This window comes from Patagioenas fasciata, chromosome Z, assembly GCF_037038585.1.
Source record: "Patagioenas fasciata isolate bPatFas1 chromosome Z, bPatFas1.hap1, whole genome shotgun sequence".
Taxonomy (NCBI): domain Eukaryota; kingdom Metazoa; phylum Chordata; class Aves; order Columbiformes; family Columbidae; genus Patagioenas; species Patagioenas fasciata.
Genome location: NC_092560.1, coordinates 65,636,017 through 65,664,010, shown reverse-complemented (window position 1 = coordinate 65,664,010; position 27,994 = coordinate 65,636,017). Strand labels below are relative to the sequence as shown.

At 41.0% G+C, this 27,994-nt stretch overlaps 1 protein-coding gene and 1 non-coding gene across 4 annotated transcripts in view; both read right to left on the bottom strand.

The window, feature by feature from the left end:
- ZFR (zinc finger RNA binding protein) overlaps positions 1-19,187 on the bottom strand; it is a 41,115-nt gene extending 21,928 nt beyond the window's left edge. For 2 of the 3 annotated variants that reach the window (XM_065860592.2, XM_071802885.1), the window contains exons 1-7: positions 19,031-19,186; positions 18,671-18,755; positions 6,222-6,504; positions 4,418-4,562; positions 3,460-3,678; positions 1,956-2,203; positions 719-910 (exon numbers count right to left, since the gene is read on the bottom strand). In XM_065860592.2, the coding sequence (XP_065716664.1) occupies positions 719-910; positions 1,956-2,203; positions 3,460-3,678; positions 4,418-4,562; positions 6,222-6,504; positions 18,671-18,755; positions 19,031-19,067 (1,209 nt within the window). In that variant the 5' untranslated portion in view covers positions 19,068-19,186. Of the gene's footprint in view, positions 1-718; positions 911-1,955; positions 2,204-3,459; positions 3,679-4,417; positions 4,563-6,221; positions 6,505-18,670; positions 18,756-19,030 lie in introns of all 3 variants that reach the window. The other variant, XM_065860591.2, reaches the window with a different exon arrangement.
- LOC136115593 (small nucleolar RNA SNORA66) lies at positions 8,229-8,365 on the bottom strand. Its single transcript, XR_010653240.1, has one exon. It is a non-coding gene; the product is annotated as a small nucleolar RNA SNORA66 (small nucleolar RNA).
- Positions 19,188-27,994: the final 8,807 nt, after the last annotated feature.

Below are 27,994 nucleotides of genomic sequence, written 5' to 3'. Positions count from 1 at the left end.
ACTGTACCTGTTACTGACATAAATCTTTCCAGAGTTAGGAGGAAAACCTGTAATATCTAACCAAACATTCTACATTGCCATCGCATTAACTATTGTATAGCCAAATTTAAAATACAGGCCCCCAGTCTTTATTCCAGAATGCCCACCTAACTGCACCCAAAGAGTAGGGAAAACAAGCTCAGCAAGTCTTCTAAACATACTAATTGTAAAGTCCACTACAGGACATTGTTCCCTGTTCCCATATGACAATTTTCTCTACAAGAAATACCATGGAGTGATGCATAACAGTCCTGTCTCTTGGCACTGACTCAGCTTACAGTGTTTCAAAGTACATTTAAAGCTTCACAGCACCAGATAAATAAGACAAATGTCAAGAAAGATCCTGAAAACGACTGAGAGCAAAAGTATGCTACTGCATGTCCTCATTAACTCTTTTTCCCATCTTACTCAAAACCTTCTTCCTACAATTTACATACTCTCCCTAATACAGCCTCTCCTCACTGATGCCGTGGCAATATTCTTCCCCCTCTCTCCCAACAAGGCCCTTCCAATATTGAGCTTATGGATAAGTTTGAAAAAAAATGCAGAACTACATGTCTTTACGCAAAATAATTCAAATTATATTGTTTCCACGTATTTATCATCTCAAGGATGAGAAAAAATGACAGGAAGAAATATACGACTGACCTGTATAGTAAGAATAAGAGAAAACTCTTACTTTCTGATGCTTTGCTCCACGGATATGGGCAGCATAAGCATCTGCCCCTGTACAAGACACATCACAAAGCTCACAGCGCAACTGATTCTGAGTTCCACGAGCAGAAGTGCTGCTGTTATTGGTGTTCTGGGAAGCTTTTAATGCGGCTTCTTTCTTCTTGTGTTTCTGGCCTTCTAAGTGCTCTTTGTAAGTCTGTTCAAATAAACAATACGCACACAATAAGCCATTTTGTATTGCTTGTTCATCATTCATGTGAATACATGTAACATAGAACATAGCATAAAACTTATACTTTTTTTAAGAAATACTTCCTACACTGAACATTTCTTCCATGCGACATGCTCTATGGTATCAGCAGGCCACTTCCAAGACCAAGAAATTTTCTTCTCCAACCCCGGAACTCCACTTTTAGATAATACAAGAGGAGCTTTTCTTCTACTTTTAGGTAATACAATACGGGCTTCTCTAATTTCTCTCTTCCTCAATCAAGTATTGGTCAACAGATATTACCATTGAAAACCTGATAAGATCAGAAAACTGTAGTTTCCTGCATTGCATTCAATTATTCTTGATTTTGAATTTTCCACAAACTAGAAGACTACAGTGATTAACTGTATCCAGAGAACAAAAAAAAAAAAAGCAATTCAAAAGAAGGTAGCACACAAATAAAGCTGTGCTGAAAATGAAAGGCAGAAATTGTTATTTGTTCCTATACCAACACTGGCAACCTAGAGAGCAGACAAGGTGGGAAATAATGACAAGTTTACATAAAGAGCAAGAACTGTTCAGCTAGACATGCACATAAACCCTCTGCATTAATAGGTATCTACTTTCTAAGCACTTGTACCCATTGAGAAACTAAACTGGGATGCTGGAATACAACGAACATTAAATTTTCAGGCTTATAATTTACAAAATCTATGTAATTCCACAGTTTTGAAAAAAGTATTTTCTAAGAAGTTTGCTACGTTAAAAAAGCAAATAAAATTCAATGTTTAGAATATTTCGGATGTCAAAAGCACAGCTGAAGCTTCTCTGTACAAACTAAGGGGATATAACTTTTGTTTTCTCAGAGGAACCCCTTCCATAATAGCGCATATTTTCCTTTCATTATTTCTTTAATAGAATTTTAGAATCAGATCTTTAAAAATTAATCAGTATTCTTAAAAGGGTCAGATTTTTTAGCTGAAGAAATTATGTCTAAAGTGTATAGCAGAATATTACATAATACAGGTACCTGTGGTCCAGCACAGCTGATCTTACAAACATCACAGTAGTGGATCTGGGGTGGTTTGGGAGGTTGTTTTGGTTTCAGTTGCTTATTTTGGAATGGTGCCTTTTTTGTAAAGGTGGTCCCTGTCCAAGCAGCGGTTGCAGCAGCAGCAGCAGCTGCTGCTGCTGCCTGTTTCTGTTGCTGCTGCTGCTGCTGGTAGTAGGACGATGCAGCTGAATACACTGCAGCTTCATAGCCAGAATAAGAGGTACCTCAAAGATCAAAATAAAATAAATGTTACATCATTGTACATCATGTATCAATTACATAACACAATAAAAGAAAACATGTTGCATAATGGACTTGAAGGGGGCAGGGAAGGATATAAATGATTTATTAAGATCTTCTTAGGCAGTCTGAATTTTTCTTCATGTTTCACAGTACGCAAATACATAGGTATCAATTGTATCCGGAATAGTTTTAATTTTAGACACATCTTTGCAAACACACAGTTATGTTAGACAGATGAAAGCATTCCTAAAGAATATGCGAAATTTCCTGGTACATCTGGTAAGAATGAGTATGATGTAACAAGAGTTCTAATAAAAGATTTATCAAAGACACTTGAAATAAGCAGTCTTCTAGAACCAGATTTACTGTTCAAGCTTCAAAATGGCAAGGAAGACAGACCTTATGTAGATGAAAGCGGGAAAATGAAGATAAAAAAAGAATGGCTAGTGCTATTATATTCTATTTCACTGATTTAAGTTATTTTAGTGCATAGGAGCTGCTTGCTCGCTAAAACCTGAATATTCAGTCCTTGATTTCTAGTATCAAAGTTGAATAAATCAAGGAAACTGGTCTTTCATACCTTTAAGCCAATTTTCCCATAAACTTTCTACATCTACTGCTTCAACTATTTTAATCCTCTGATCAGGCTCTGTCTCAAGGAAGTCTTAAAATCCATTTTTAAACAGAAAACAGAATAAAACAATTTCAAGGCAGCTGTGATATGCCAGTTTATTACCATCTTGCCAGAAAGTTATCATCTTTTCATGTTTAACCACTTCTCGGATTTCTAATGTTCGAAGGGACGTCTTTTTAAGCACCTATTCACCTCCCATTTTACGTCAAGACAACCCAAATGTACCAGATTTCGACTGGTGCTCCCTGTCTCTATAGTTGCTGTTTGATGGCAGCACGTGCTCTTCCAATTTCACTGAGTAGTATTTGCATGGGTGTGTTTCCTTATTTTTTGCTGCCTCACATCTTTTCTCTTCAAACCTTACAGTAAGTCACAAAACGCCAATGCTCTGCATATTCTCACATGTAACAAAATAGGCATATACAAACATCACACCTCTTCTAAAGATACAGCAAAATATTTTGCCATTATAATGATCAAACTGGTTGATACTTATCAGTAGACTACGATGAACTGAACACAAACTGCTAAAATTCCGAGTATTTAAAGCCTCTCCTGTAACAACTGCAAAGATCCCAGCAACACAATACACAAAATTCTTACCAGAGTAAGTAACCGCTGTTGTACTGTATGTCGCACTTTGAGTATAGGATGGAACAACAGTAGCTGCAGCTGCTACTGGCTGCACAGTAGAGGATACCGGATATATAGAAAACGTAGTTGTTGCTGGACTTGGAGTTGCAGGTTTTATAGCTGTCACTTGTCGTGTTTGCTGGGCTTGGGTATACTGAGTTGCCCCCTGGCTATATCCCGCTTTTGGAGCTGATAAGGATAGAAAATAAAAGTGTACAAACATTGACATGTTTTAGCTGAATGAAATGCAAACCATATTAAGTGATACTTAATTATATGCTGGGCAATAAATATGTAACGTGTTTTTGGTGTTGGGTATTTTTTTCTTAGTTACCGTTATGCATTGTGTACCCTGTATCACACAACTGTTAGTCACGTCACAGCTCACACTAGTAAGCCTCAGATTCCTTTATTTTTAACTGCGATGCCATGTTTTTAAACAACCTCCTCATTCAGGGGTTTTACTAGAATGCAGTAAATGAAAGTACACTTAAAGCTTCCTATTAAAGTAAAAAAAAGTAAATGGAATGTATACTTTGTAGCAATCATGAAACTAATAACTACATATATTAAGTAAGTAAAAAAGTAAAAAAAGTCTTTCTAAGCAAGTCACCAGATGAACCCACCAGTGACTACTGGAGCCTACTTCAGCAATGTTTCTAGACAAATCAACAAGACGTTTGCCTAGAACTAAGTTTTCAGTATATTTAAAAACAATCTGAACCTCAGATACAGCTACATATGGAAATGTCACAATAATGTTCAAGTTCTAGACACAGCAAATCTTTCTACATGTTGAGAGAGATTACATGACTAAACTAAAAAAAAGAATCTGGATTATGTGAAATATTAAACCCCCCTATTTTTAGGTTATTAAAGCAGCACACAGACTGTGTATAATGACAGCAGTTTGAATCATGCCACTCACCTGTCTGGTAGTACGACTCAGCTACTGAAGGCTGAGGCTGGGCAGCAGCAGCCACAGCTGCTGCAGTCGCTGTCGGCTGTTGATAATATTGTTTGCTGTCATAAGCTACAGCTGGGGCAGTAGATCGAACATAAGAATAGGAATCCTGCAAATTCGAAAAAAAAAGAGAAAAACAGTGACTTTCTCCTTCAAGTATATACCTGCAGTAATAAAAGTCATTAGCAGAGTCAAAGAAACAATGTGTTTTCTTCTGGTTTGCTAAGGTAGATTAAAAAAAAACACCCAAACATTTACAGATACAGTACATATAAATAAATGCATAAAATAAATTTATTTTTACAGGTACTTCAGGCTTGAAAACAACTCTGATCATCTTTTTCAGACTTTAAACAGGAATTAACCTTATGCCATTAAATCACTTTCCCTACCAAATTATTTTTGTTACTGAAAAGCAACTACTTTCATGATTTTCATAATGACTGTATCAGTTTACATTTCTGTAAAATATGATGTGAAAAACCACCACATATCTCCACAAAACGTGAATTTCTACAAACCTCAATAAATTCACAGGTTTACAAACATTACCCTTTATTTGCTCTAAAAATCCCATTGTTAACAATACTTTCCTTGGTTCTATTTTTTAGAGTATGAAAGTGGTACTTTTAAAGCTTTCTTTACTTCTTGATATTTCAAAACTAGTCCAAAACTACATCTCATCTACAACAGCAAGGAAAGTAGCCCATTTGACACATCTAGAATTCAGGAGATGGCTAGTAAGCTTAGAAGGGGAGGGTCTGGAAGCCACTGTATGTATGAACACTTACTCTCTCATCCTCACCATATTCATGGTAAAGCATAAAGAGTTAATCAACTGAGGGGTAGCAAAGCATGAACTACTATAGCTGAAAGGCACTGAGATATAAAAATTATTTTTATTTCCAATAAATGCAACAATAAAATCTATGTTCCATCCAACCAGTGTAAAATAAAACTATTTTTATGTAGTTTAGGGGACTCTCTTATCTGTCCAAATGCATTTAATAGCTGACCTGGTAATTATGAGTACCCGAGCTATGAGAAAATCCTACTACGTCATGATTCATTACCATATGCAACAAATTATAAAAGCTATACAAAAGAATCGAAAACATTCAGAAACAGTGTTGTCCTTTTAAACAAACAAAAATACTAATTAGACTCTAGGTAATGTCTTGGTGAGTTTAGGACTAAAAAGTTTCAAAAAATATTACAAGACACATGTTATTTCAGCATCCAAGATCAAAACAGACAAACAGTTCCCTTTTGTGGAAGGGAACACGAGGTTAGGCAGTGATCTCACAAAGGGTATCAAAAACCACCCAAAGGGTTGTTCCTGTCCTAGGACAATGTTCTATTCTCATATGTTCAGTACTAAGAACTTCTGTGGCACTCAGGAACCCAGTTTACTGCATGCCACTCAAACATTCAAGCTAGTTGAGAGAAGACGGTACTACTCTTTTCAATAGTAGTTTCACAAAAGCACTTGGAGATAAACATCAGTTCATTACTTATTGTGCCAATGTCTAGACCTTAGCTCCTGCAGTACTAGCAGTGATAATCCTCTATACAGGACATATGAGACTGCAGCCACTTCACATTCTATCAGTTTTCGCTAAGTAATTTGACTTGTACTCAAACTGTGATTCAGAGAAGAAAAAAATAGAAGTATTACCACATTCTCTCCTCCAAAGAGGCCTCTTCCTTTTACCACATCATTTAAAAATTGTGCAACAGAAGGTTTGTTTTTTTTTTTTAAACCCACCTGGTAATTCTGCGTAGTGACAGGAGGTGGTGGTGGTGGGGCTTCTTGTTGCCTCTGTGTGTAACCATAGTCCGTGGCTGTGTGTGCTGTAGGGTAGCCGCCGTATGCGGCAGCTGTTGCGGCAGCTGCAACGGCTACCGGGGCAGGCCTGGCTACTGCAACTGTAGCTGCTGCTGGAGCATAGGCCGCAGTCACGGTGTGTGCAGCAACCGGTGCCTGGTGAACGGTGTAGCTAGCAACTGTAGTTGGATGGGAATAGGCTACACCCGAAGCTGGCTGCTGGCTATATTGGAAAAGGACAGTAAGTAAATAATTACATCAATCCAACATACTAAACTAATGCCTACACATTTCAAAATCCCAGATTTGATTAATACTTGTCTGTTCTACAGACAGACCTGCAGCAGCTATCCATCTATGCATACACTTTAATCCTGCACTGTTGTTCAATAATATTTAAAAATCTTTATAGGGTTTCACATCTCCATAGCACTATTAAAAGGTAATTCAAAACCAACTCCATGCCTAGCAGAGAAGTAGTATCCTGTATTTTTCAGAAGAAAATGAAAAATAAAATCTCACATGAAACAAACATACTCAGTGGTACAATGGAACTGTACTGTTATGCTCAAGACCAAAAGGAATAAAAAGTTACAGCATTTTCTCCCCAATATTCTCTCTGACATAACTACCAGAAACAAAACACATTTTAACTATAGATACCATTATTTTTGCAAAATACATTTCCATAACTCTCTTGTGGCTATAGTAATTTCTATTAGTTTATTTTTATGAAAATTAATTTTGTCATTTTAACTAAAGCAGAACCCATTAACTTCAATACATTAAAAAAAAAAAAAAATTCTTAGAACACAGATGTGGAAAATTTCATTACTACTGGACTTCCATGCCTGGACTCCACCTTCTGTCCATCATAGGCCCGACTGCTTAAAAGACCACTTGCATTCCATCCAAATTTAATTCAGTTGTGAGTGGTACTCACAATTACATTTCATTTCATTTTCAATTTCTCAGTACAACAATAGAAAGAAAACACCCTGAAATGCTTTGGTGTAGCTCCCACTACTGCTTGAAACAATTCCTCCTACTTGACATACATAGGAAAACTCTGTTTTGTCAGTTTAAGGTGAGAAATCGGACTCCACCAGAAAATTCAGGAAGACTATCTTATGATGGTAAAAGTGAGTGACAGTCTATAAAATTAGACTGCACTACCTACATATCTAACAGTACAGAAGTGTAAAATAGTCACAAATTCGAAGGTAACTATCATTATCATATATATCTGCTAAAACCACATTAAATTGAGGAAAACAGAGAGCAGATTGTTAAGCTCAGGCTGCAGTTGAACACATCACCAGTCCAATCCTGCCAATAGAAAAGCCTTGCTCCACCCTACCTCCACTCTTACTCTTCCCTCCTCCCACACAGCAACCCCAGCTGTGCTCTCTTATGCCATCTCTGGTGCTAGTTCTGCTACTTGTCAGGATACTCAGTGCATTAAGATTTAAGTCATTAATCTAGCAGAAAATGGTGAAAATAGTTGTTGCTGGGCTCGTAGAAGTCCATGGTAGAAGCATTAGAAACATTGGAGCCTATGAAACAAGTCTGTCAAGTGCCAGAACGCACATAAATTATGCATAGGGAGACAGGAAAAAAAAACGAAAACAAAACCAAATAGGAGTAGGAGAAAGAACAGGGACCTGTCTAGGAAGCATTAACTTGGCTCTTCCAACTATCATGAAACCATCCTCAAGTTAGTATTACTTCATAGTGTATTGTGAGCACTGTATCATATTTTGTAACAGTACCAGCCAGTTTATTAAAAAAAATGCTTTTGTTCTCAGAATATATATGACTAAAGCTATGTGACATTTTTCAGTATTTAATATCGTGAAGAGGATTAGGATCATCATCACCAGGGCTATTAATAAGATGCTGGTACAGACAGTTTCACTTCTCCTGTGCTATTTTTGTATTGAAATTTCTTATCATGGTATAGAATTAACAGCCCAAATAATTTGATTTCTAAGGCCAGTACAGTTCTATAACCATGTTTACTTTAGCAAACCTGTTCCCCTTGCTTCTGCAACGTCATGCAGAGCTAGTGATCGAGTTTGCAAGACTACAAGAAAAATATTCTGGAATTGACTGCTTCATCCTTTTCAGAAGTCATGTTACATTATGTTACAGAAATTCATGGTGACATCTTTTCTAAATTTATCACATTCCCTTTTCTCCCTGAAAACCTTCCAACTATGTTCAGTTCTGGGCTCCCTAGTTTAAGAAGGACAAGGAATTACTGGAGGGAGTCCAGTAGTGGGTTATGAAGATGATGAGGGGCCTAGAGCACCTTTCTTATGAGGAGAAACTGAGAGAGCTGGGTCTGTTCAACCTGGAGAAGAGAAGGCTGAGAGAGGATCTCATCAATGTTTATAAATGTCTAAAGGGTGGGTATCAAGAGAATGGGACCAGACTCCTTTCAGTGGTGCCCAGCAACAGGATGAGGGGCAACAGGCACAGACTGAAGCACAGGACATTTCATCTAAACATGAGGAGAAACATCTTTACTCTGAGGGGGCCAGAGCACTGGAACAGGCTGCCCAGAGAGGTTGTGGAGTCTCCTTCTCTGGAAACATTCAAAACCTGCCTGGACACGTTCCTGTGCGATCTGCTCTGGGTGACCCTGCTTTAGCAGGCGGATTGGATGAGATGATCTCCAGAGGTCCCTTCCAATCCAAACCAGTCTGTGATTCTGTGATTAAAATGACAAGACATTTTCATGCCATTAACTTATACAAAAATATTTTTGTGCCAACTTCTTCATTTAACTTACAAGAGTTTTTATTCTTCTTTGATAATCAGTGTCTCATCACATTTGCTGAGATGAACCTATCTCCTCTTAGATTATTTTACCAGGCTGCCTATTCCACTGATCTTTCTTGCAGTTCACCTTTGTACCTATCCTAGTACTATTGTTCTTTCTTGACTACAGGTGGCAAGAACCACACGCATCATTTCAGATGAAGTTTCAGCTGTGCTACCCACTCTACTGCAGACCATGCTCTCGTTCCAAACAGTCTAGCTTCCCCAGAGCAGCTTCTTTTAAAGTCACCTGTGTGTTAACAGTATTTTCCTCATATCAAATATCACGACACGTCATACTAATAACAAATACTAAGCAAGACTCAGAACCAATCCCTAGGGTACTCCACTGCAATTATTCTTATTTGATAATTACTCATTTAATTTGTCTGACTGTACTAATACTACTAACCACCTCTAACACTCTCTACAATTGTTTTACTAATCTCTACCTTAAGGAATAACTCTCCCTACTGCACCACATCAAGTATTTCAACTTAATACAAATAAATAAGACTCCAAAAGATTTACACACGTGATCAAGCTACTAGAGCAACATTGAAATACAGCTGAGCCATGGTAGCAAACCACATGCGTGTTATTTACCACAACAAAGCAAGTAATTTTATTTAGCTTAACCCCGCAACGCAGCGGGAAAAAATTGAACCAAATTACTCTGTATGTTCTATGGGCTAAGGGCATGCAAACATTCTTCAGCCATTCTTCAGAAAAATTAACATTCTTCAGCCATCACTACTCCATACTAGCTTTAAAATAACTAGATTAATTTGTTGGTAACTTTAAATCCCCTCGTCAAAACCAAGGATATTCAAGAAGCAATTAAAACCTTTTTCTGAAATCCACAAAGAAACCATAGCAGTGTTTTTGATACAGAAAAATAATTATGGACTTCCAAAGTGAAAAAAAAAGCTGGCAGCACACTTAAAATTAAGTCAGAAGCTGTCTAGGAGGTAGAAATTGCTGAAAAATAGCAATAAATGAAGTATTGGAGTCCACTTAGCAAAACATTGTTCCGCAGTTCCAAAACCACACAGGTCTTTCTAACTTCAAAAGCCATACAATGTGGGTTTGTAAATGAGCAACATTATTTCACAAAAAAAAGCTTAGATGAGAACTTGTTATAATTATTAGATCTAATATAGCAGAACCCTCACTTGTTAGTTACTTTTACACAGCAACACTGACAGAACATCTGGATTTCCTGTGATGTATCAGCCCAAGAATGACAGAGAATTAAGAGAAATTAAGAAACAAATACTGAATTCATTTCTGAAGAACACTGGGCTCCTGTCCTTTTTCCTTTCCATCTATAGCCCTTTTCTAGTAAGAAAATGTGTTTTTTTGTGAAAATGTAAATTTAAAGTAGAAAGCTTTATGTTTTGCATTTTAACAATATTAAAAAATACAATGCTTTGATACAATGCTTTCTACTTTGCCAGTTAATAACTTCATATGACTTAAGATTGTAAGATATTTTATACATTAAGGTATTTGTGGAGTAAGTCACACGTTAAGAAACTTAATACAGTTATCTGTAGTTATTGTCAGAGGAACACATTTTCAGGAAAATGCAGTCTATTTCCATATGAGACAAATAGCACGCAAAAAGTATACATAAAGGAAGCACATAAAAGGTTTCCTGTAAGTCTTGCTTTTCATCACACTGACTGATTGAATTTTAAAACAAAAATGTACTGTAACTCATGTGTATGCAAGCCAAAGAAAAACAAAAATGCTGATCTCCAGTTCGTCTCCATACTACCAACCAACACACACACACACGAATGCTGCTGCTACTCCAGCTGTGTTTAGGGTGCTGAACATTGAAAATGCTTTCTAGCAGCAAAGATATTAATTTTTTTTAGTTTTCTGAAGAATGCTATTTTGATATAGAGTTAAGATGAGGACTAAAACCAATTTTGTCTCTATCCAAACTGCAAGTTTCCTCAGAAATTGCCATTTTTAAACACAGTTCTTGCAGGTTTTTTTTTTTTTTCATTTAAAGCAGTGATTTTCAGGATGGTTTAACAAACACATTTAAGCTACTCTTAAAATAATTTTTACAATACAAATTCTTTGTACTAAAAAATGACCACAACTTATTTTTTTAAATCTAACCTTTAAGAACATTTGAACATTTTATCATTTAGGAAACCATATTTGTTGAGACCTAGCTGCCAGATTTCTTGAAGTTTCATAGATTATTCTGTTAGTAGCTGAATAGCAAAAAACACAGTTTGCAGTTTTTCTTCCAGGGCTATGAAGATTGAAACAATCCTAACCCCACAAAAACTGAAAGACGCAGTACAATCTGCTGCTTCTTCAGATCCGAACTTAGGAAGAGGCACTACTGAATAAGTGAATAAGTCAGATGACAATTCAAGTGTGTTAACAGAACCTGGGCAAAGCAAAGTAAAAACAAAATAATGATAATGATAATAAAGAGTTTTTTTCCTCCTAAACACACTTAACAATAAACCACAAAAATGGTGAAATTAAATACTGCACTACAGACTACAGTACATTGTACTTTAGAAGTGACTTCCGTTTTTCTAGAGCCTGTCACTCACTATGGGCATAAAATTTTGAAGAGGACTGAATATGTATTTTTAGAACTTCAACAAAAAATATATATCCTATTATTAACTTTTTGTGAACAGAACATTATTTGTAAGCCAGTTCACTAAGAATCCAAAGTGAGGTCAGAAGGCATGCAAATGTGCAACCCCCTCTTGAGTTCTGTTGCTTTTCAGTTTATGTAGATCAAAATTTCAGTAGCTCCAAGTAATGTATTCTATGATTTAACTACCCACGGTCTAACAAAGACAGTTCTCTGTAGCAATTCTGAGTTTCCCTTCCTCTTCCTTGTTTCTAAAAACATACTTGCATTATTCCTTACAAACAAAAAATATGGATTGCTACTGGATAGCTAAACCATATACTATAAAAAAATCACCTCAATGACAAATATTCTCATGTTTTCAATTCACCCTTACTGCTTTGTTAATCTTCACAATTAGTTTCACCATCTGATTTAAATCCAACCAAATTCTCCAAGGTTTTCCCCACTGTACATCACAATGTAACTGCAAGTGCCTGTAACAGTGATGCAATATATGCTCTGTTCCTACCTCCCTACTCAGTTGCAGACAAGGAACTGCTCATTGCCTATACAGCTTTCTTCATTATGAAAGCATTGATTTATCCAAGTCTAGTCAACAACCATGTTCACTATGATAGCTTGCAAGATAAAATGAACTGAAATCAAGATGTTACTTCTGCCTAAAAAATATCAATTCCTAACATTTTTCCTGTCAAAATCAGAGAATCGCAGAATGGCTGAGGTTGAAAGGGACCGCTGGAGGTCATCTGGGGTCCAGTCTCACTCAGGCAGGGCCACCTCAAGCCACTGCCCAGGAGCATGTCCACATGGCTTCTGAATATCTCTCAGGAGGGAGACTCCACCACTTCCCTGGGCAACCTGTGCCAGTGCTCAGTCACTTTCACAGTCTAAAAGTGTTCACTTACGTTCAGAAGGCACCTCCTGTGTTTCAGCTTGCGCCCATTGCCTCAGTTCCTGTCTCTAGGGGCCACTGGAAAAAGTCTGGCTCTGTCCCCTTTGTGCCCTTCTGTCAGGTGTTTATATGCATTAAGAAGATGCCCCACTCAGTTTTTTCCTCTCATGGCCAGACAGTCCCAGCTCTCCGGCCCTTCCTCAAAGGAGAGATGATCCAGTCCCTTCATCATCTTTGTGGCCCTTCGCTGGACTCTCTCCACTGTGGCCATGTCTCTCTTGTACTGGGGGAGCCCAGCACTGGACACAGGACTCTGGGTGTGGCCTCACCAGGGCTGAGTTTGAAGGGCACGATCACCTCCCTCAACCCACTGGTCACACTTTGTGTAATGCAGCCCAGGACACGGTTTGCCTTCTCTGCTGCGAGGGCCCGTTGCTGGCTCATGTTCAACTTGGGTTTCCACTGGCACCCCCAGGTCCCTTTCTGCCAAGCTGCTTTCCAGCTGTGTGGCACCCAGCACATATTGGTGCAAGGGATTGTTCTTCCCTGGGTACAGAGCTTTGCACATTTTCTTGTTGCACGTCATGAGATTCCTGTCAGATCACTACTCCAGCCTGTTGACATCCCTCTACATGGCTCTGTATCCCTCTGGGACATCACCCACTCCTCCCTGCTTTGTGTCATGAGCAAACTTGCTGAGGGCACACTCTGTTCCATCATCCAGACCATTAATGAAGATGTTAAACAGAAAATAATGCTAAAATTGGCAAGCTCTCTATAAAAGGAAAGAAACTTCACTAGTATGGAAAAAATGTATTAAATGCTTAAAACATTCTGTATTTCTTGCCTTAAGCTACTACTTTGCTTTTCTAGTACCAATAATGCAACTACACTTTAACTACCATGGTTGCATTTTAGCAGCAGACAAAATTTTACACATAATTTAACATCCCAGAGTTAAGCCTCCAACCATCAATCCCTTTTGAGATTACAACTACTAAGGAAGTAACTACACCATTAACAGAAAACTTTCCCCAAGTGCTCGGTTCCTAAAGACATGAGCCTGTTGCAAATTTCAACTATTTGGCAGACCTCCCTCCTAAAAATGACAAAGGCCCCTCTGATTAGTGAGGCACCTTTCCTCCCCAATTACCACCACCTCTTCCAAACCTCATCATTAGTCAACTGCAATACTGTCACACAGTCCACATTAATGAACCTAGAGCCCCTTACTGTCTTTCTAAAATCGGCACAACCCCTTTGAGAGTGGGACCTCACTGATTTGAAAAGAAGTCTATCAAAATCTTTTTACAAAGAGCAGTAGCTTACTGGAGGCTTCCTGTGCACATGAAGCACACTAGAACAGCAAGTTTAGGACAGCACCTTAGATTTAACATTAGGTGAACAAAAGAGAATCAGCATCATGCAGCTCTATCATATTAAGTCTTTTTTGCTAAAAACAAATATGCCTTAATATATGATGCAACTCAAGATACCATGGGCATAAAAGTAACAGAAAGCAATGATCTGGAGTTGTTATACTATGATATAGGAACATTCATCTAATGATAAGACTGATTACTTTCATTCCCACGCATTTTAGAGCGGGTTGCATAGAACACAATACTGTAAGATGAACAAATGTTTTTCTTAATATAAGTTTAAGCCTAGTAGTACATTTTCACTTCAGAATAAGCCGTATGTCCCATTCAGTATTGTCCTTTTCTTTGTGTTGTCCACTAGCACAAGTATGAATTCTATTTAGTGATACTGCAAGACTCTGCTAGTAGACCTGTGTGAATTACCGCCCTAATGTCTCTGAAAGACTGAACACTTCCAAAACCAGTATCTAGTTGAAAAAAAGGCAACTGAGGCAGACACTGAAAACAAAAGTAATCAGAAGTACTAGCAAATGCGAAAAGAACACTCCATGTCCAAACAATTCCCAATAGCCAACTTACACATCCACAGCGTTTCACCATCCTTCGCTGTTCTGCACCAGCCTCAAATATCCTATAATGTCACACACTGTACCTGAATGTCAAACAAGCTACAACTGCAAGAGTTGATTTGCATATGGCTGCCTAGAGGTCTGCATCTTAACCTAAACTCACAGGCACTGTGGTCTGCTCTGGACCAGAACTGCTAAATTGCCTTTACCTGTGAAGTCTTGCCATACTTAGCAAGACCAATAGAGCAATTCAAAAATCAACAAATCACTTCAAACTACCCAAGAATCTTCCACCTTTGACCTGTCTCTTTAGAGAAAGTACACGCTACGAATATGACTAAGAAGAAACTCAAGACACTTAAACATTTTTCTCTTAATAGAACCCAAAATCTTAACAATTTCATGAGACTACCACATTCGCACACTTCTCTGTCCACATATTTTTCAATGCTCCTATCTCTCCACTAGCATTCCCACATTTCCATCAGCCAGCTTCAGAATAAAAGCATAACTAAGCCTCTCTCCAGCACTGAATCAAGAATGCTATTATTTTTTAAACATTAAAGACAAGCCAATATTCCGTTGTTTATTTCAAACAGGAGAGACACACAGTAGTTCAGGTGATCCACAGAGAACACACACACACACAAAGAAAATAGGGCTAATATTACCAATTCCACATTTATTTCAGGCTTCTAAATAGATGGATTAATACAGTTACTTAAATAAGTAACCGATGAAGTTTGCACTGAACGTAGGTTTATAACCTTAGGCCCTAATACCACCGCTAGCAGAAAGCACAGATTGTAAAGGTATTGCAATCCTCAGAGAAACTTCCTCTATTGGTATTTGCATAAGGTAATGCTTTTCTCATTAAGTCATGATATTATTACTGGGTAGTGCACAGAAAGAATTTTGAATGAGCGGGTGGCAGGAAATTTTATGCACTGACAACACTGAAAGAAACAAGAATGCTTCTAATCCATTATTTAGAGGTTTGAAAGGTACTTAGCTCTTTTGCTGCCTTTGATTAAATATGAAGCAAGTTAAGAGGGGGATCTAGATAGACTGGAGCACTGGGCAACGATTAACGGAATGAAATGTAACAACTCCAAATATTGGATTCTGCACCCAGCACAGCGCAATGCTGGACACCAGTACAGGCTGGGAGAGGGGTGGCTGGAGAGCAGCCCTGCAGAAAGAGACCTGGTTTTGCTGGCTGACAGCAGCTCAACATGATCAGCAGCCAGGAGGGAAACCCCATCCTGCAGAGCATCAAACATGGGATAACCAGTGGTCAGAAGAGGGGATTGTCCTGCTGGATTCAGCATTGGTGCAGTCTCACCTTGAGCATTGTGTGCACCTCTGGGCCCACCACTTAATGAGCATGTGAAGGTCCTTGAATAGGTCCAGAGGAGAGCAACACGGCTGGTGCAAATGCTGAAGGAATGTCCTGTGAGGAGTGGCTGAGGACTTTGGGCTTGTCTAGTTTGGAGAAAAGAAGGCTGAGGGGTGACCTCATTGCTCTCTACTGCTTCCTGAGGAGGGGATGTGGAGAGGGAGGTGCTGAGCTCTTCTCCCTGGGATCCAGTGACAGGACACATGGGAAACGTTCAAAGCTACATCAGGGAGGTTCAGACTGGACATGAGGCTGCATTTCTTTACCAAGAGGGTGGTCAAAAACTGGAACAGACTTCCTGGAGAGGTGGTCAATGCCCCAAGCCTGTCAGTGTTTAAGGGGCATTTGGACAAGGCCCTTAAAAACCTGCTGTAACTTCTGGTCTGTCTGTCCTGAAACGGTCAGGCAATTGGAGTAGATGATCATTCTAGATCCCTTCCAACCGAAATATTGTATTGCCCTCCTAAAAAAACTTGGTGTTTTGAGCAACTTTTAAAAAATCCACGTAGTATTCCTGTGGCTAGAATTTTTTTTTTGGCAGATTTGCGAGGCTCACCTACATATTAGCTATGAGGATAAATATCAATTTTTTAATCTATTATACTGGTTTCTAAGAATGCAATAATTTTATTATTCTCTAAACTGTTATTTCAAATACTGTTAACAATAGTACAGGACTCGTTGGAATACTAAATCTACTATCTTCCCCTGTCATCAACATCTCTTTCTCAAATATGTTGGACTGGAATACACATTTTACAACCCAAACTATTCTATTATGATTCTATGATTTTGTAGCACTTTGCGAACAACCTAATAAGGACCTGCCAAGACTGCTTCATGAAGGTAAGTTCCCTTTTAGACATTTTAAGTGATTCTTTAGTTTTCTGCTCAAAATATTGAATTAATTCTTATGAAAGGGCTGTTTTAACACTGATTGCTGTGTCTCTTCACTTTCAGATGTGGTAAATATACAAACAGTGTATGGGATTCAGACTGTTTTACTAATAGCATATGAAATAGTATCTTGCATTGTGATAGCAAATGAAAAAGCTTATTTAAATTAGTTTTTCCATTTTCTCAAGGACTCATTTAAGATTAACTAACAAAACAAGTTTTGAACTTGAATATTATTCCAATTCTATGTTTTTATATTGCAATTGAAACAGAAATTCCAAGTAAGTTGTTGATGTTTGTTGAGCCTAGAGACCACCTTAGCTCCACAATAAAAGGAACAACAATTTTAAAAATTCATCTCCACTTCAAAAATGTAGATGCATGGATCTCAGATTATTATTAAAGATAATATACTTACTTTAAAAAAAAAAGGCAAAAAAAAAAAATCATATTTAGAAACTCCTTCATACCTCATGAAACCCTGTTTCAAATTTCATTATAACTGTCAAGTACAACATAAACATACTGCGAACACCTAAGCATAAAATAACTAGAAGGCAGATAAATTTAATCCTCTCCTTCAACTATCATGCATTGGAGTAAACGAAACTTACATCCACTTCCAGGAAAAAACAGATAGAAATAATAGATTTGGAGTCATTCCAAGACCTCTGTAAAACTGTATATTCCTGAAGCTATGCAGGTATGCAATTTTGATAAACTAACTAACAGTATCACACATCTGCATTCATTTGTTAATAACTTCTCATATACTTGCTTTATATGTCTGTTTTTCCCATTAACCAAGACAGATGAATCAAGCAAGGTCTGTATTACAGATTTATGAAACGAACAACATAGATCCAAATATGGACTTTAGAGTGCTACTTCAACACAAGCCAAAAATGTTAAGTCGTTCCTGACTGTATCTCTTTTTTTCCCAGCTTAAGTGATCTGATTTCAGAAAACGTGAGATAATAGATGCTACCACTTATTTTTAATACGCTGGAACATAATTCAGATGCACAAAACCTGCAAAGATACAAAGACTTATGGCAGTGTGTCTATACAAGTTGTACAGTTACAGGTCCCCAAGCTCCAGTATAAGATCTGCTCCTAGTCTTGTATATTCAAAGTAAGAAATCTTTCAAAAATGTGCCTGGCCCTTAAAGTACCTTCTCTACTTTTGTAGATACTTAATTATAACATTACTTCAGTGGAATGAAGTCCCTTGTATTTTCTGGTGCTTCAGCTCTTCCCATATCCCTCCAGTCTCCAACAGGTAGAGCTGATATAATTCTAACCTGCTTTAAAAAGGATTCCATCCTCCCACGCCGACATAAGCGAGGGCAAAGGCTCGAGGAGAAAACCCCATCTTCCCCGAAGCTGAAGGAGGAGAAGGGCCCGGGGGCGGCTGGCAGTAACTCACTGGTCGCGTTGACGGCAAGTGGCCATTTTAATTTAGGAGCCTCGGGACCTGATGCCGCCGCTGCCTCTCCTCCTCCATCGCGGTGCCCAGCGCCACCTCCCCACCCTCACACCCCCGGGGATGAAGGGAGGCCCTTACCAGGAGGATCAGAAAACACGGCCCCGGGCGGGGCGGACACGCAGGAGGGTCCCGGACACAACCCTCCCTGAGGAGCGGGGTGAGGGGACAGGAGCGGCCCGAGCGCTCAGCCCGAGGGGCGGGGAGAGGCCGGTCAGGGACCGGAGGCCAAGCGGGGAGAAGGGGCTGCGGGCGCGGAGAGAGGGCGGGGCAGGGAGGGGTCGCGGTGGTTACCTATACTGGGCAGCAGCCCCGCTATGGGTGAATCCAAAGTAGTTGCCGGTGGCCATTTTGGCATCTTCTCCCAGCCGGCTGGGCACTGTGGCGACGGTAACCAAAAGGCGGCGGCGGCAGCGGTCGGGGCCATGACAGGAGGCCCGGGCAGGAGGAGGGGGGAAAAAGAGGCGGGGAGGGGGGAAGAGAAAGGGACAGACAGATTAGGGACAGAAAGAGCGCACGAGCGACAGGTCAGACACGGCGTCTCAGAACACCTCTTCCCCTCCCCCCGCCCCGCGCCCCCGCCCCGCGCGCGGGCCGCATCCCCTCCCCCTCCGCGCGCACGGACACACACACACACCGAGCGCCGTTACTCACCATAGGTGAACGAAACTACCGGGCATATGGGAATCATGAGTCCGAGCTGGCTGCGACAGCGGCGGCTGAACTCTCAACTCTCACCCCCCCCTCCCTCCTCCTCCTCCTCCTCCTCACCGCCGCGCTCGCTCCCTTCCCCCCACCCACCTACGGCGACAACGGCGAAGCGCGGCCGGACCGGAGCCTCGCGCACGCGCGGGATGTGCGGGGGCCACTGGGAGTTGCAGTCCGGCCCGCGCCCGCAGAACAGCGCGCTGGGAGCCGGGGCCGCGCCTGAGGCGCGTGTACCCTGTGCGCATGCGCGGGATGTGCAAAGGCTCTTGGGCGCTGTAGTCCTCATTCCTGAGGCCCAGCCGCCATGGCGAGCCACTCCCCAGAGAGCGCTGCTCATAGCGCTGCCTGTCCCCGTCCTCCATTTGTTATCCCCTGCTCCGCACCCTCACCATGGACCACCCCCATGGTCCACACCCGTGGTCTCATACTGCAAAGATAAGGTCGATAGGGAAAGTGTAGAGTCTTGCATCTGGGTAGGAACAACCCCAGGTTCCAGTATAAGTTGGGGAATGACCTGTTAGAGACCAGCGCAGGGGAAAGGGACCTGGGGGTCCTGGTGGACAGCAGGATGACCATGAGCCAGCACTGTGCCCTTGTGGCCAGCAAGGCCAATGGCATCCTGGGGTGTATTAGAAGGGGGGTGGTTAGTAGGTCAAGAGAGGTTCTCCTTTCGCTCTACTCTGCCCTGGTGAGACCACACCTGGAATATTGTGTCCAGTTCTGGGCCTCTCAGTTCAAGAAGGACAGGGAACTGCTGGAGAGAGTCCAGTGCAGAGCAACAAAGATGATGAAGGAAGTGAAGCATCTCCCTTACGAGGAAAGGCTGAGGGAGCTGGGTCTCTTTAGCTTGGAGAAGAGGAGACTGAGGGGTGACCTTATTAATGTTTATAAATATATAAAGGGTGAGTGTCCTTAGGATGGAGCCAGGCTCTTCTCTGTGACAACCAATGCTAAGACAAGGGGTAATAGGTTTAAACTGGAACACAAAAGGTTCCGCTTATATATGAGAAGAAACTTCTTCTCAGTGAGGGTATCAGAACACTGTAACAGGCTGCCCAAGGAGGTTGTGGAGTCTCCTTCTCTGGAGACATTCAAAACCCACCTGGACACATTCCTGTGTAACCTCAGCCAGGTGTTCCTGCCCCGGTAGGGGGACTGGACTAGATTATCTTTTGAGGTCCCTTCCAATCCCTGACATTCTGTGATTCTGTGATTCTCATTCTTCCCTGCAAAAGCACAGCAAGTAGCAGTGAGTAGCTCCAGTAAGAGAAATCCAGGTGAAGCAGGTCACTACCACCCATACCCCATAATGGTGTCTGTCCCTGTCATGGTTTAAGCTGAGCTAGCACTACAGCCACAATAGCTGCTCACTCACCCCCTCCACAAATCCCAAATAGGGGAGAGAATCAGAAGCGAGAAACTTGGACTGAGATAAACACAGTTTAATAAAACAACAAAATACTATTACACTACTAGTAAATATATATATATGATATAAATAGAATGTAAAATAAAAGATACTCAATGCAATTCCTCATGAGCTCCATTCACACCGAGCAGCCAGTCCCAGGAAGCAGCAACTGGTCCCAAACAGCTGATCTTGGAGGGAGAAAAGAGGGAAAAGGCAGAAAGGCTCAGAGGTCTCTGCAAAATGGCAAAAGGTCTAACTAAACATCCCAAACAGAACTCCCCTGAACAGGTCTCCAAGAGCAAAGAGAAGAGCCAGAGACAGAGCGTGAGACTGGAAGATCCTGACCCCACCTCTAAATATGAAATGTGATGTTAATGGGATGGAATACTCTTATTGATCAGTGTGGATGTCAGTCAAGCTCTGCCCCATCCATGGCTCCCCTTCCTTGACACCTCACACACCTGTGGGCAGAGCGCTAAGAATATTCTTGGCTCTCAGACCAGAGCAATTAAAAATATTAACTCTGTGGTGGGGTGTTATCGCTTGTTCTCAAACTAAGTCCAAATGATGACCGTGCTAGCTATGAAAAAGAAAGGTTTCTAGCTGCATGAAGAAAATCAAGTAATTTTCAGTCAAACCAGCACAGTCCCCGTGCCGTACTGCCCATGTCAGTGTTCACCAGCTCTCCCACATGAGCACATCCTCCACTGAAGCCCAGCACAGGCAGCAGGTACTCGGTCAGCGCTCTCACAAGGTCGTAGAGCTAGAAGCCAGCAGCTGCAGTGAGCACATGTGTCCGAAGTTCACAGCAAGACCTCAGTCTTGTCTAAACTTCAAACTAGTTTCAAATTCCCCAAGGTGCCATGGCTGATGTGTGTCCACAAATTAATTCTGCAACAATTCCCATGTGCTTATTGTACAGGCGAGGCAAAGCCTCACCTCTACAAGTCTCACTCATCTGTAGTTTCTAGGCACCAGCAGTCCATCGGATTACTCCTAAAAACTGCTGGGCAGAGCACCACAGTCAGTGCAGTATTCTCCCATTCAAAGTGACTGAATTTCCCCACAGCCCTGTTCCACATCCAGGCAGTTCTTCCCTCTCAGCAGCAGAGGCTTCTCAAAGCTCTGAGCAAAGCGAAACTTAAACTCTTAACACTTGCATCTCATTTGTCTACTTCGTCTATGATAGGCATTTTCCCTAAACTAATCAAGACTTATAAAACACTTCTGGATTAATTAAAAAGTTATCATTTTAGAAGTACTTATTTTCCATAAGCCATACCTACTCAAAATGCCCCTGCATGGGATCTCCCACAGTCCTCACAAAAGCAGGGGTTGGGTTTCCCTTATCCCACAGCACCCGCAGTCATCTTAGGCAGTAAGACTTCAGCGAAGGTATTTTTGTTCATAAAACGAATTAGAAGATTAAAGTAATTTCCCATGTAAATCTTACATTATTGCAGCTGCATATTAAGTATAGCTATTTGAGATGCCAACATTCACTCAACGTAATTTGTTGGTCATTATTATCAGTTTTAGGAACTAAATAGTACTGTACCTGCATTTGGGATATTTACCCTCTGTTCGATCTTTGGCTCTACAATCTGAGGACAAAAACCACTTTCTTATTCACAGTACAGATTTGTGTCTCAGTTTTCATAACTTCTTTCATCCTTGTAATTTCTAGTAGTTCTAATTCAAATATTCTACCCTGTATCTTGCGATTTCAGCCCTGCATATGACTGAGCATAAGCTCTCATTTGCCAGCCCAATTCAGCTACAAATTCGGGAGAAGTTTCAGATTACTTTTTCGGTTGAATTTTGCCTATTGAATCTTCAGTGCCTATATCACTTTAAAAAAGATTGCAACATACTTTATGAGAAGTCACACTGACTAAATGTGAGAAAAAGAAATCAAGAAGGTTTCGCATTTTCTCAGAATTAAAAAAAAAGGCAAATAACCCAGTGGTATTATACAAGTCTTCCCCTCAGCAGTTTCCTAATAAGAACCTGATGCTTCCCGGTGACTTTGTGAACCATTACATAACATCTATTTATGTTACTACTAGCTTGCAAGATCAGATTCATAGTCTATACTTAAAAAACCTCAGTGGGTTATAAAAGATGATTGCATCTTTGTAAGACATGTGTATCAGATTTGCTTCAAAATGAAACAGTAATAAATTCAGATTAGATCCTTTAGGGCATTTTGAACTTTACCGATTTCAGTATCCTTAACTGGAAGGAAAATAAATGGAGTGATAATGTGCAAGTCATGTGGCAGAGGAAGAAAGGCAGAATCGCTTTAGTGTAACATTCAAAAGACTTTTTTAAATAAAAAAATAATCCTCTCCATCTCTGTTACGATTAAAATTACAGAAGAATAGCCAAGAATTTACAGAATGAAAACTTACACTAGAATGCAAAACTTTATTTTGTGATTAAATAGTAAAGCTACTCTACTTGTGCAAAGCTCTAAAATTATCTAAAAATATCACAGAAAAAAATGGCAAGGTAATGTTCAGAAAAACAAATCTTTGACCTTCATTTCATCTATATGGAAGGAGATCTCCAAAAAATGGTGAGAAGAAAGCACCATATAACATTTAGTGTCAATAGTTCTGTTATTCTATGTCCAACATGCACATCTCTAGTTCCACCACAGGACTACAAAACTTGAGTTGAAACATAATGGGGAAGACTCTAAAGCTTTTGTACCTTCTTTGTTAACCACTAAAAATGAGCAAACATGAAGTTTTGTTGGTGGGTTTTTTTTTTGGTGGGTTTTTTTTGTGTGGTTTTTTTTTTTTTTTTTGGTTGGTTGGTTTTGTGTTTGTCTGTTTGTTTGTTTGTTTTTCGTAGCAAATGGAAGTAAATTGGAAGTAAGATTTGTCAGAGGTAACCTCCCAGTTTACTTAAAACCAGACTCTCAGCTGAGCTTTGCGTGACCACCAGAGGTCAGAGCAGATGCAGCAGAGTATTAAAGCTTTCCTACACAGTATGCTACCGACCATCTTCACAAGGGCTGCACTTTCATTTCCTGAAAAGGTAAGTCAATACTTAGTGCTCTCTTTGTAAAAGCCCTAGATAGGAAAAGATTTAAAATCAGTATAAGGAGCTAAATGCTATCTTCTCACTTGGAAATTATTGCAAATAGCTACACAGTCAACCTTTTTTCAAAGAGAAATAACATTTTTTAAGCAGTGAAGACAAAGACCAGATGTTTTCACCAACGATTAAAGTGTTTAAAGCAAAAAAGTAGGGTTTAGGTGTTGAACAGAGACTATAACAACAGACGTGTTCATAAAATAACTGAAAATAATTTATTAAACAAGAAATGGAAGATATTAGTGTTCAGAATATCAAATTGCAACATAAAAACCCACCACTACCCACGACCAAGCATAATAAAAAATATGCAAGTATTAATGTAAACTCAAACTACACATCATATGCATATGAGAAATGAACTGCTTCCAGTACATAAGCAAAAATACTACCTGGCAGTATCCCTTACTCTTTCTTTCCTGATACTTGAATAAAATTAGTGCCCGTATTATAGACTAACTCAGCTGATTTCTTCATCCACCTTTTAAACTAGTAAGTACTGAATACTTAAAGTTTACTCATTCTGCTTGACTCAAAATGTGTTTCCTACCAGCTTTACTATTTGTAAGTAGAGGAGTCAACAACTGCACTCAGTAACTGCTGTGTGATCAGAAGCATGAGCCTGTATTTTTCAGCATTCCTGTTAAAACCTGCATGCTAAAATTTTGCTTTGAAGGAAAAGCTAATGCTACCACATTCTTCTCAGCCAAAGACATGTGATATGAAATGAGGCGATCAGACTGTAACTAGAAGAATTTAAGCCCTTTTAAGGCAGCCAGAGAAGGGAAGTGTCTGATGAGGGGACAAACCCATTATAAAAATACATTTTAAGAGCTCAGAAAGTGAACTATACCCCTTGGAGGGATAGATTACTCACTCAGAAGGTAAAAGAATAAATTTACCTTGGAAAAATTAAGGCTCCTTCCCCACTTTTCTAAAGCCAACGTATTTTCTTAGTATATTCTTTCTTCTTTTTAAATAGAGTAAAATACAGTAAGTGTAATTTACCAAAAATCTCAAACAGACACTATACTCAATGACCAGAATAATTCTCAAAGACACCTATCATTATTGAAAAACAGAACATAGAATCATAGTACAGTTTGGTTTAGAAGGGACATTTTAAAGTCATGTAGTTCAACCACCCTGAAATCTTCAACTAGATCAGGTTGCTCAGAGCCCCATCCAGCCTGGCTTGGAATGTCTCCACCTCTCTGGGAAAACTGTTCTAGTGTTTCATGACCCTCATTGTAAAAAATTTCTTCCTCATGTCTAGCCTGAATCTCTCTTTCAGTTTAAAACCATTACCCCTTGTCCTATCACAACAGGTCCTGCTAAAATGTCTGTTCGCATCATTCTTATAAGGCCCCTTTATGTACTGAAAGGCCACAATAAGGTTTCCCTGGAGCCTTCTCTTCTCCAGGCTGAACAGCCCCAAGTCTCTCGGCCTGTCCTCACAGCAGAGCTGTTCCAGCCCTCTGATCATTTTTGTGGCTCCTCTGGCCCCTCTCCAACAGGTCCATGTCTTTCCTGTGCTGAGGGCTCCAGAGCTGGACACAGGACTCCAGATGGGGTCTCACCAGAGCAGAGCAGAGGGGCAGAATCACCCCCCTTGACCTGCTGGACACACTCCTTGTGATGCAGCCCAAGATATGACTGGCCTTCTGGGCTGTGAGTGCACATTGCCGGTTCATGTCTAGCTTTTCTTCCATCACTACGCTGAAGTCCTTCTTGGCAGGGCTGCTCTCAATCCCTTCATCCCCCAATCTGTAGTGACACCAGGGGTTGCCCCAACCCAGAAGTAGGACCTTGCACTTGGCCTTGTTGAACCTCACGAGGTTCGTGTGGGCCCATTTCTTGAGCCTAGGTCCCTCCAGATGGCATCCCATCCCTCACATGTGTCAACTGCACCACTCAGCTTGGTGTCCTCTGCAAACCTGCTGAGGGTGCACTTGATGCCACTGTCTAGGTTGTTGATGAAGATATTAAACAGTACTGGACCCAATTTGGACCCCTAAGGGCCATCACTTGTCACTGGTGTCCATCCAGATATTGTGCCATTGACTACTACTCTCTGCATGCGACCATCCAGCCAATTCCTCATCCACTGAACAGTCCACTCATCAAATCCATATATCTCCAATTTGAAGTCCAGATAGACAATGTCCACAGTTATTCCCTTGTCCACTGATGCATTCACTCTGTCATAGAAGGCCACTAGTTTGGTCAGGCAGGAGTTGCCCTTAGTGAAGTCATGCTGGCTGTCCTGAATCACCTCCCTGTTTTCCATGTGCCTTAGCACAGCTTCTAGGAAGACCTGATCCATGATCTTCCCAGGCACAGAGGTGAGGTTAACAGGTTGTTAGTTCCCAGGTTCCGCCTTTCCACACTTTTTAAAAATGGTGCAATGTTGCCTTTTTCCCAGTCTCCAGGAACTTCACCTGACTTCTCTGATTTCTCAAATATCATGGAGAGTGACAGGCCAAGTACTTCAGCCAATTCCTTCAGCACTCTGGGATGCATCTTATCAGATCCCATAGACATAGGTACAGTCAGGTTCCTCAGGTGGTCACGAAACAGATCCTCATTTAAAATGCGAGGAACTTTGCTCCTGAGTCCCTGTCTTATAGTTCATCCACTCTGGAAGTGTGGGAACTGAGAGTGAGACAAATAAGTTGTTGAGTACTTCAGCATTCTCGTTGTCTGTTGTTACCAGTTTGCCAGTCTTGCGCACCAGGGGAGTACACTTTCTCTGACCTTCCTTTTCTGGCTGACATACCTGTAGAAGCCCTCCTTGTTTTTCTTTGTGTGCCTTGCCAAGTTCAGCTCCAGCTGCGCCTTGGCCTTCCTGACCCCATCTCTGCACAACTGGGCAGTGTACCTGTGCTCTTCCCAGCATCCCTGTCTCTGCTTCCACTGCCTGTGCATTTCCTTCTTGCCCTTTAGTTTGACCAGCAGGTCTCAACTCAGTCATGCCAGTCTCTTGCCCTCCTTACCCAATTTCTTACACCTGGGGATCGAGAGCTCTTGTGCTCTGTGGAAAGTGTTCATAAACATCTGCCAGCTCTGTTTTGTTCCCTTGTCCTTGAGGGCAGTTTCCCAGGGGATCCTCTTGGCTAACTCCTTAAACAGCTGGAACTAGGCTTTCCTAAAATTCAGGGTCCTGACTTTACTCTTTGTCTGACCCATGTCCCCTCAGGACTGCAAATTCCACTAGTGCCTGATCACTGCAGCCCTGGCTGCCTCCAGTCTTGACATCACAAATTAGCTCACTTGCATCATGTCCCATATCACATCCCCTCTGGTAGGGCTGTCTGTTACCTGGCTTAGGAAATTATCCTCTATGCACTCCAGGGGTCTCCTGGATCGCCCACAGCTCCGCCGTGCTACTTTTCCAGCAGATGTCAGGGTGGCTGAAGTCCTACAGCAGGACAAGAGCCTGTGAGTGCAATACCTCGTGTATCTGGAGCAAGAAGGCTTCATCAATTGTCTCCCTCTGATCAGGTGGCCTGTAGTAAACACCAACCACAGAGTTCTCTTTGCTGCTTTGGTCTCTGATTTTTACCCACAAGCTTCCAATGTGCTTGTGGCTGAGAGACAGCTCTTCACACCATCCATTTCTCAACTTAGGGGGCAACCCCTCCACACCTCATTCCTTGTCTGTCCCTTCTGAACAGCTATAGCCATCAATCGCTGCACTCCATTCATGAGATCCATCCCACCAAGTTTCAGTAATGGCCAGTAGGCTGTAGCTCTCTAGCAGCACAGTGGCTTCCAGCTCCTCTGGTGTGTTGCCCATGCTGCATGCATTGGTGTAGAGGCACTTAGCTGGGCTGTCAGCCATGCCACCTTCTGAGAAGAACACCCGCTGATTCCTTTAAAGTATTTCACTGTTGTTTTCCTGTTGGCTCCTATTACTTCAGGAGTCACTGGCTCATCTCCATAAGACTTCAAGTGTGTTCCAGTGTGGCCAACATTTCTCAAGGCCAGAGGCTGAGGGTCCTCGCTAGCACCCTACCCCTCTCTATCCTTGGCTTCTCAACCCACAGCTTGTCAGAGGTAAGCATGATATTATCCCCACCCCCTCCCGTATCATGCCTTGTTTAAAGCTCTGTCAATGACCCCAACTAGATCATGTGCAAAGACCTTCTTCCCCCTTTGAGAAATATGAATACCATCTGATACCAGCAAACCTGGTGCTGTGTAGGCCATCCATTAACAAAAAACCCCAAATGGTGGCGATGGCAGCAGCCACAATAGTCTCATAGTTTGCTTGCACTTATTATAAAAAGCTTGCTATGTCGTGGTAACAAAAGCAGAGGTCTGCAGGCAAAAACTATGAACAGTGGACAAAACTAAACTGATAATGAGTCCTTGAAGCACTGGCATCC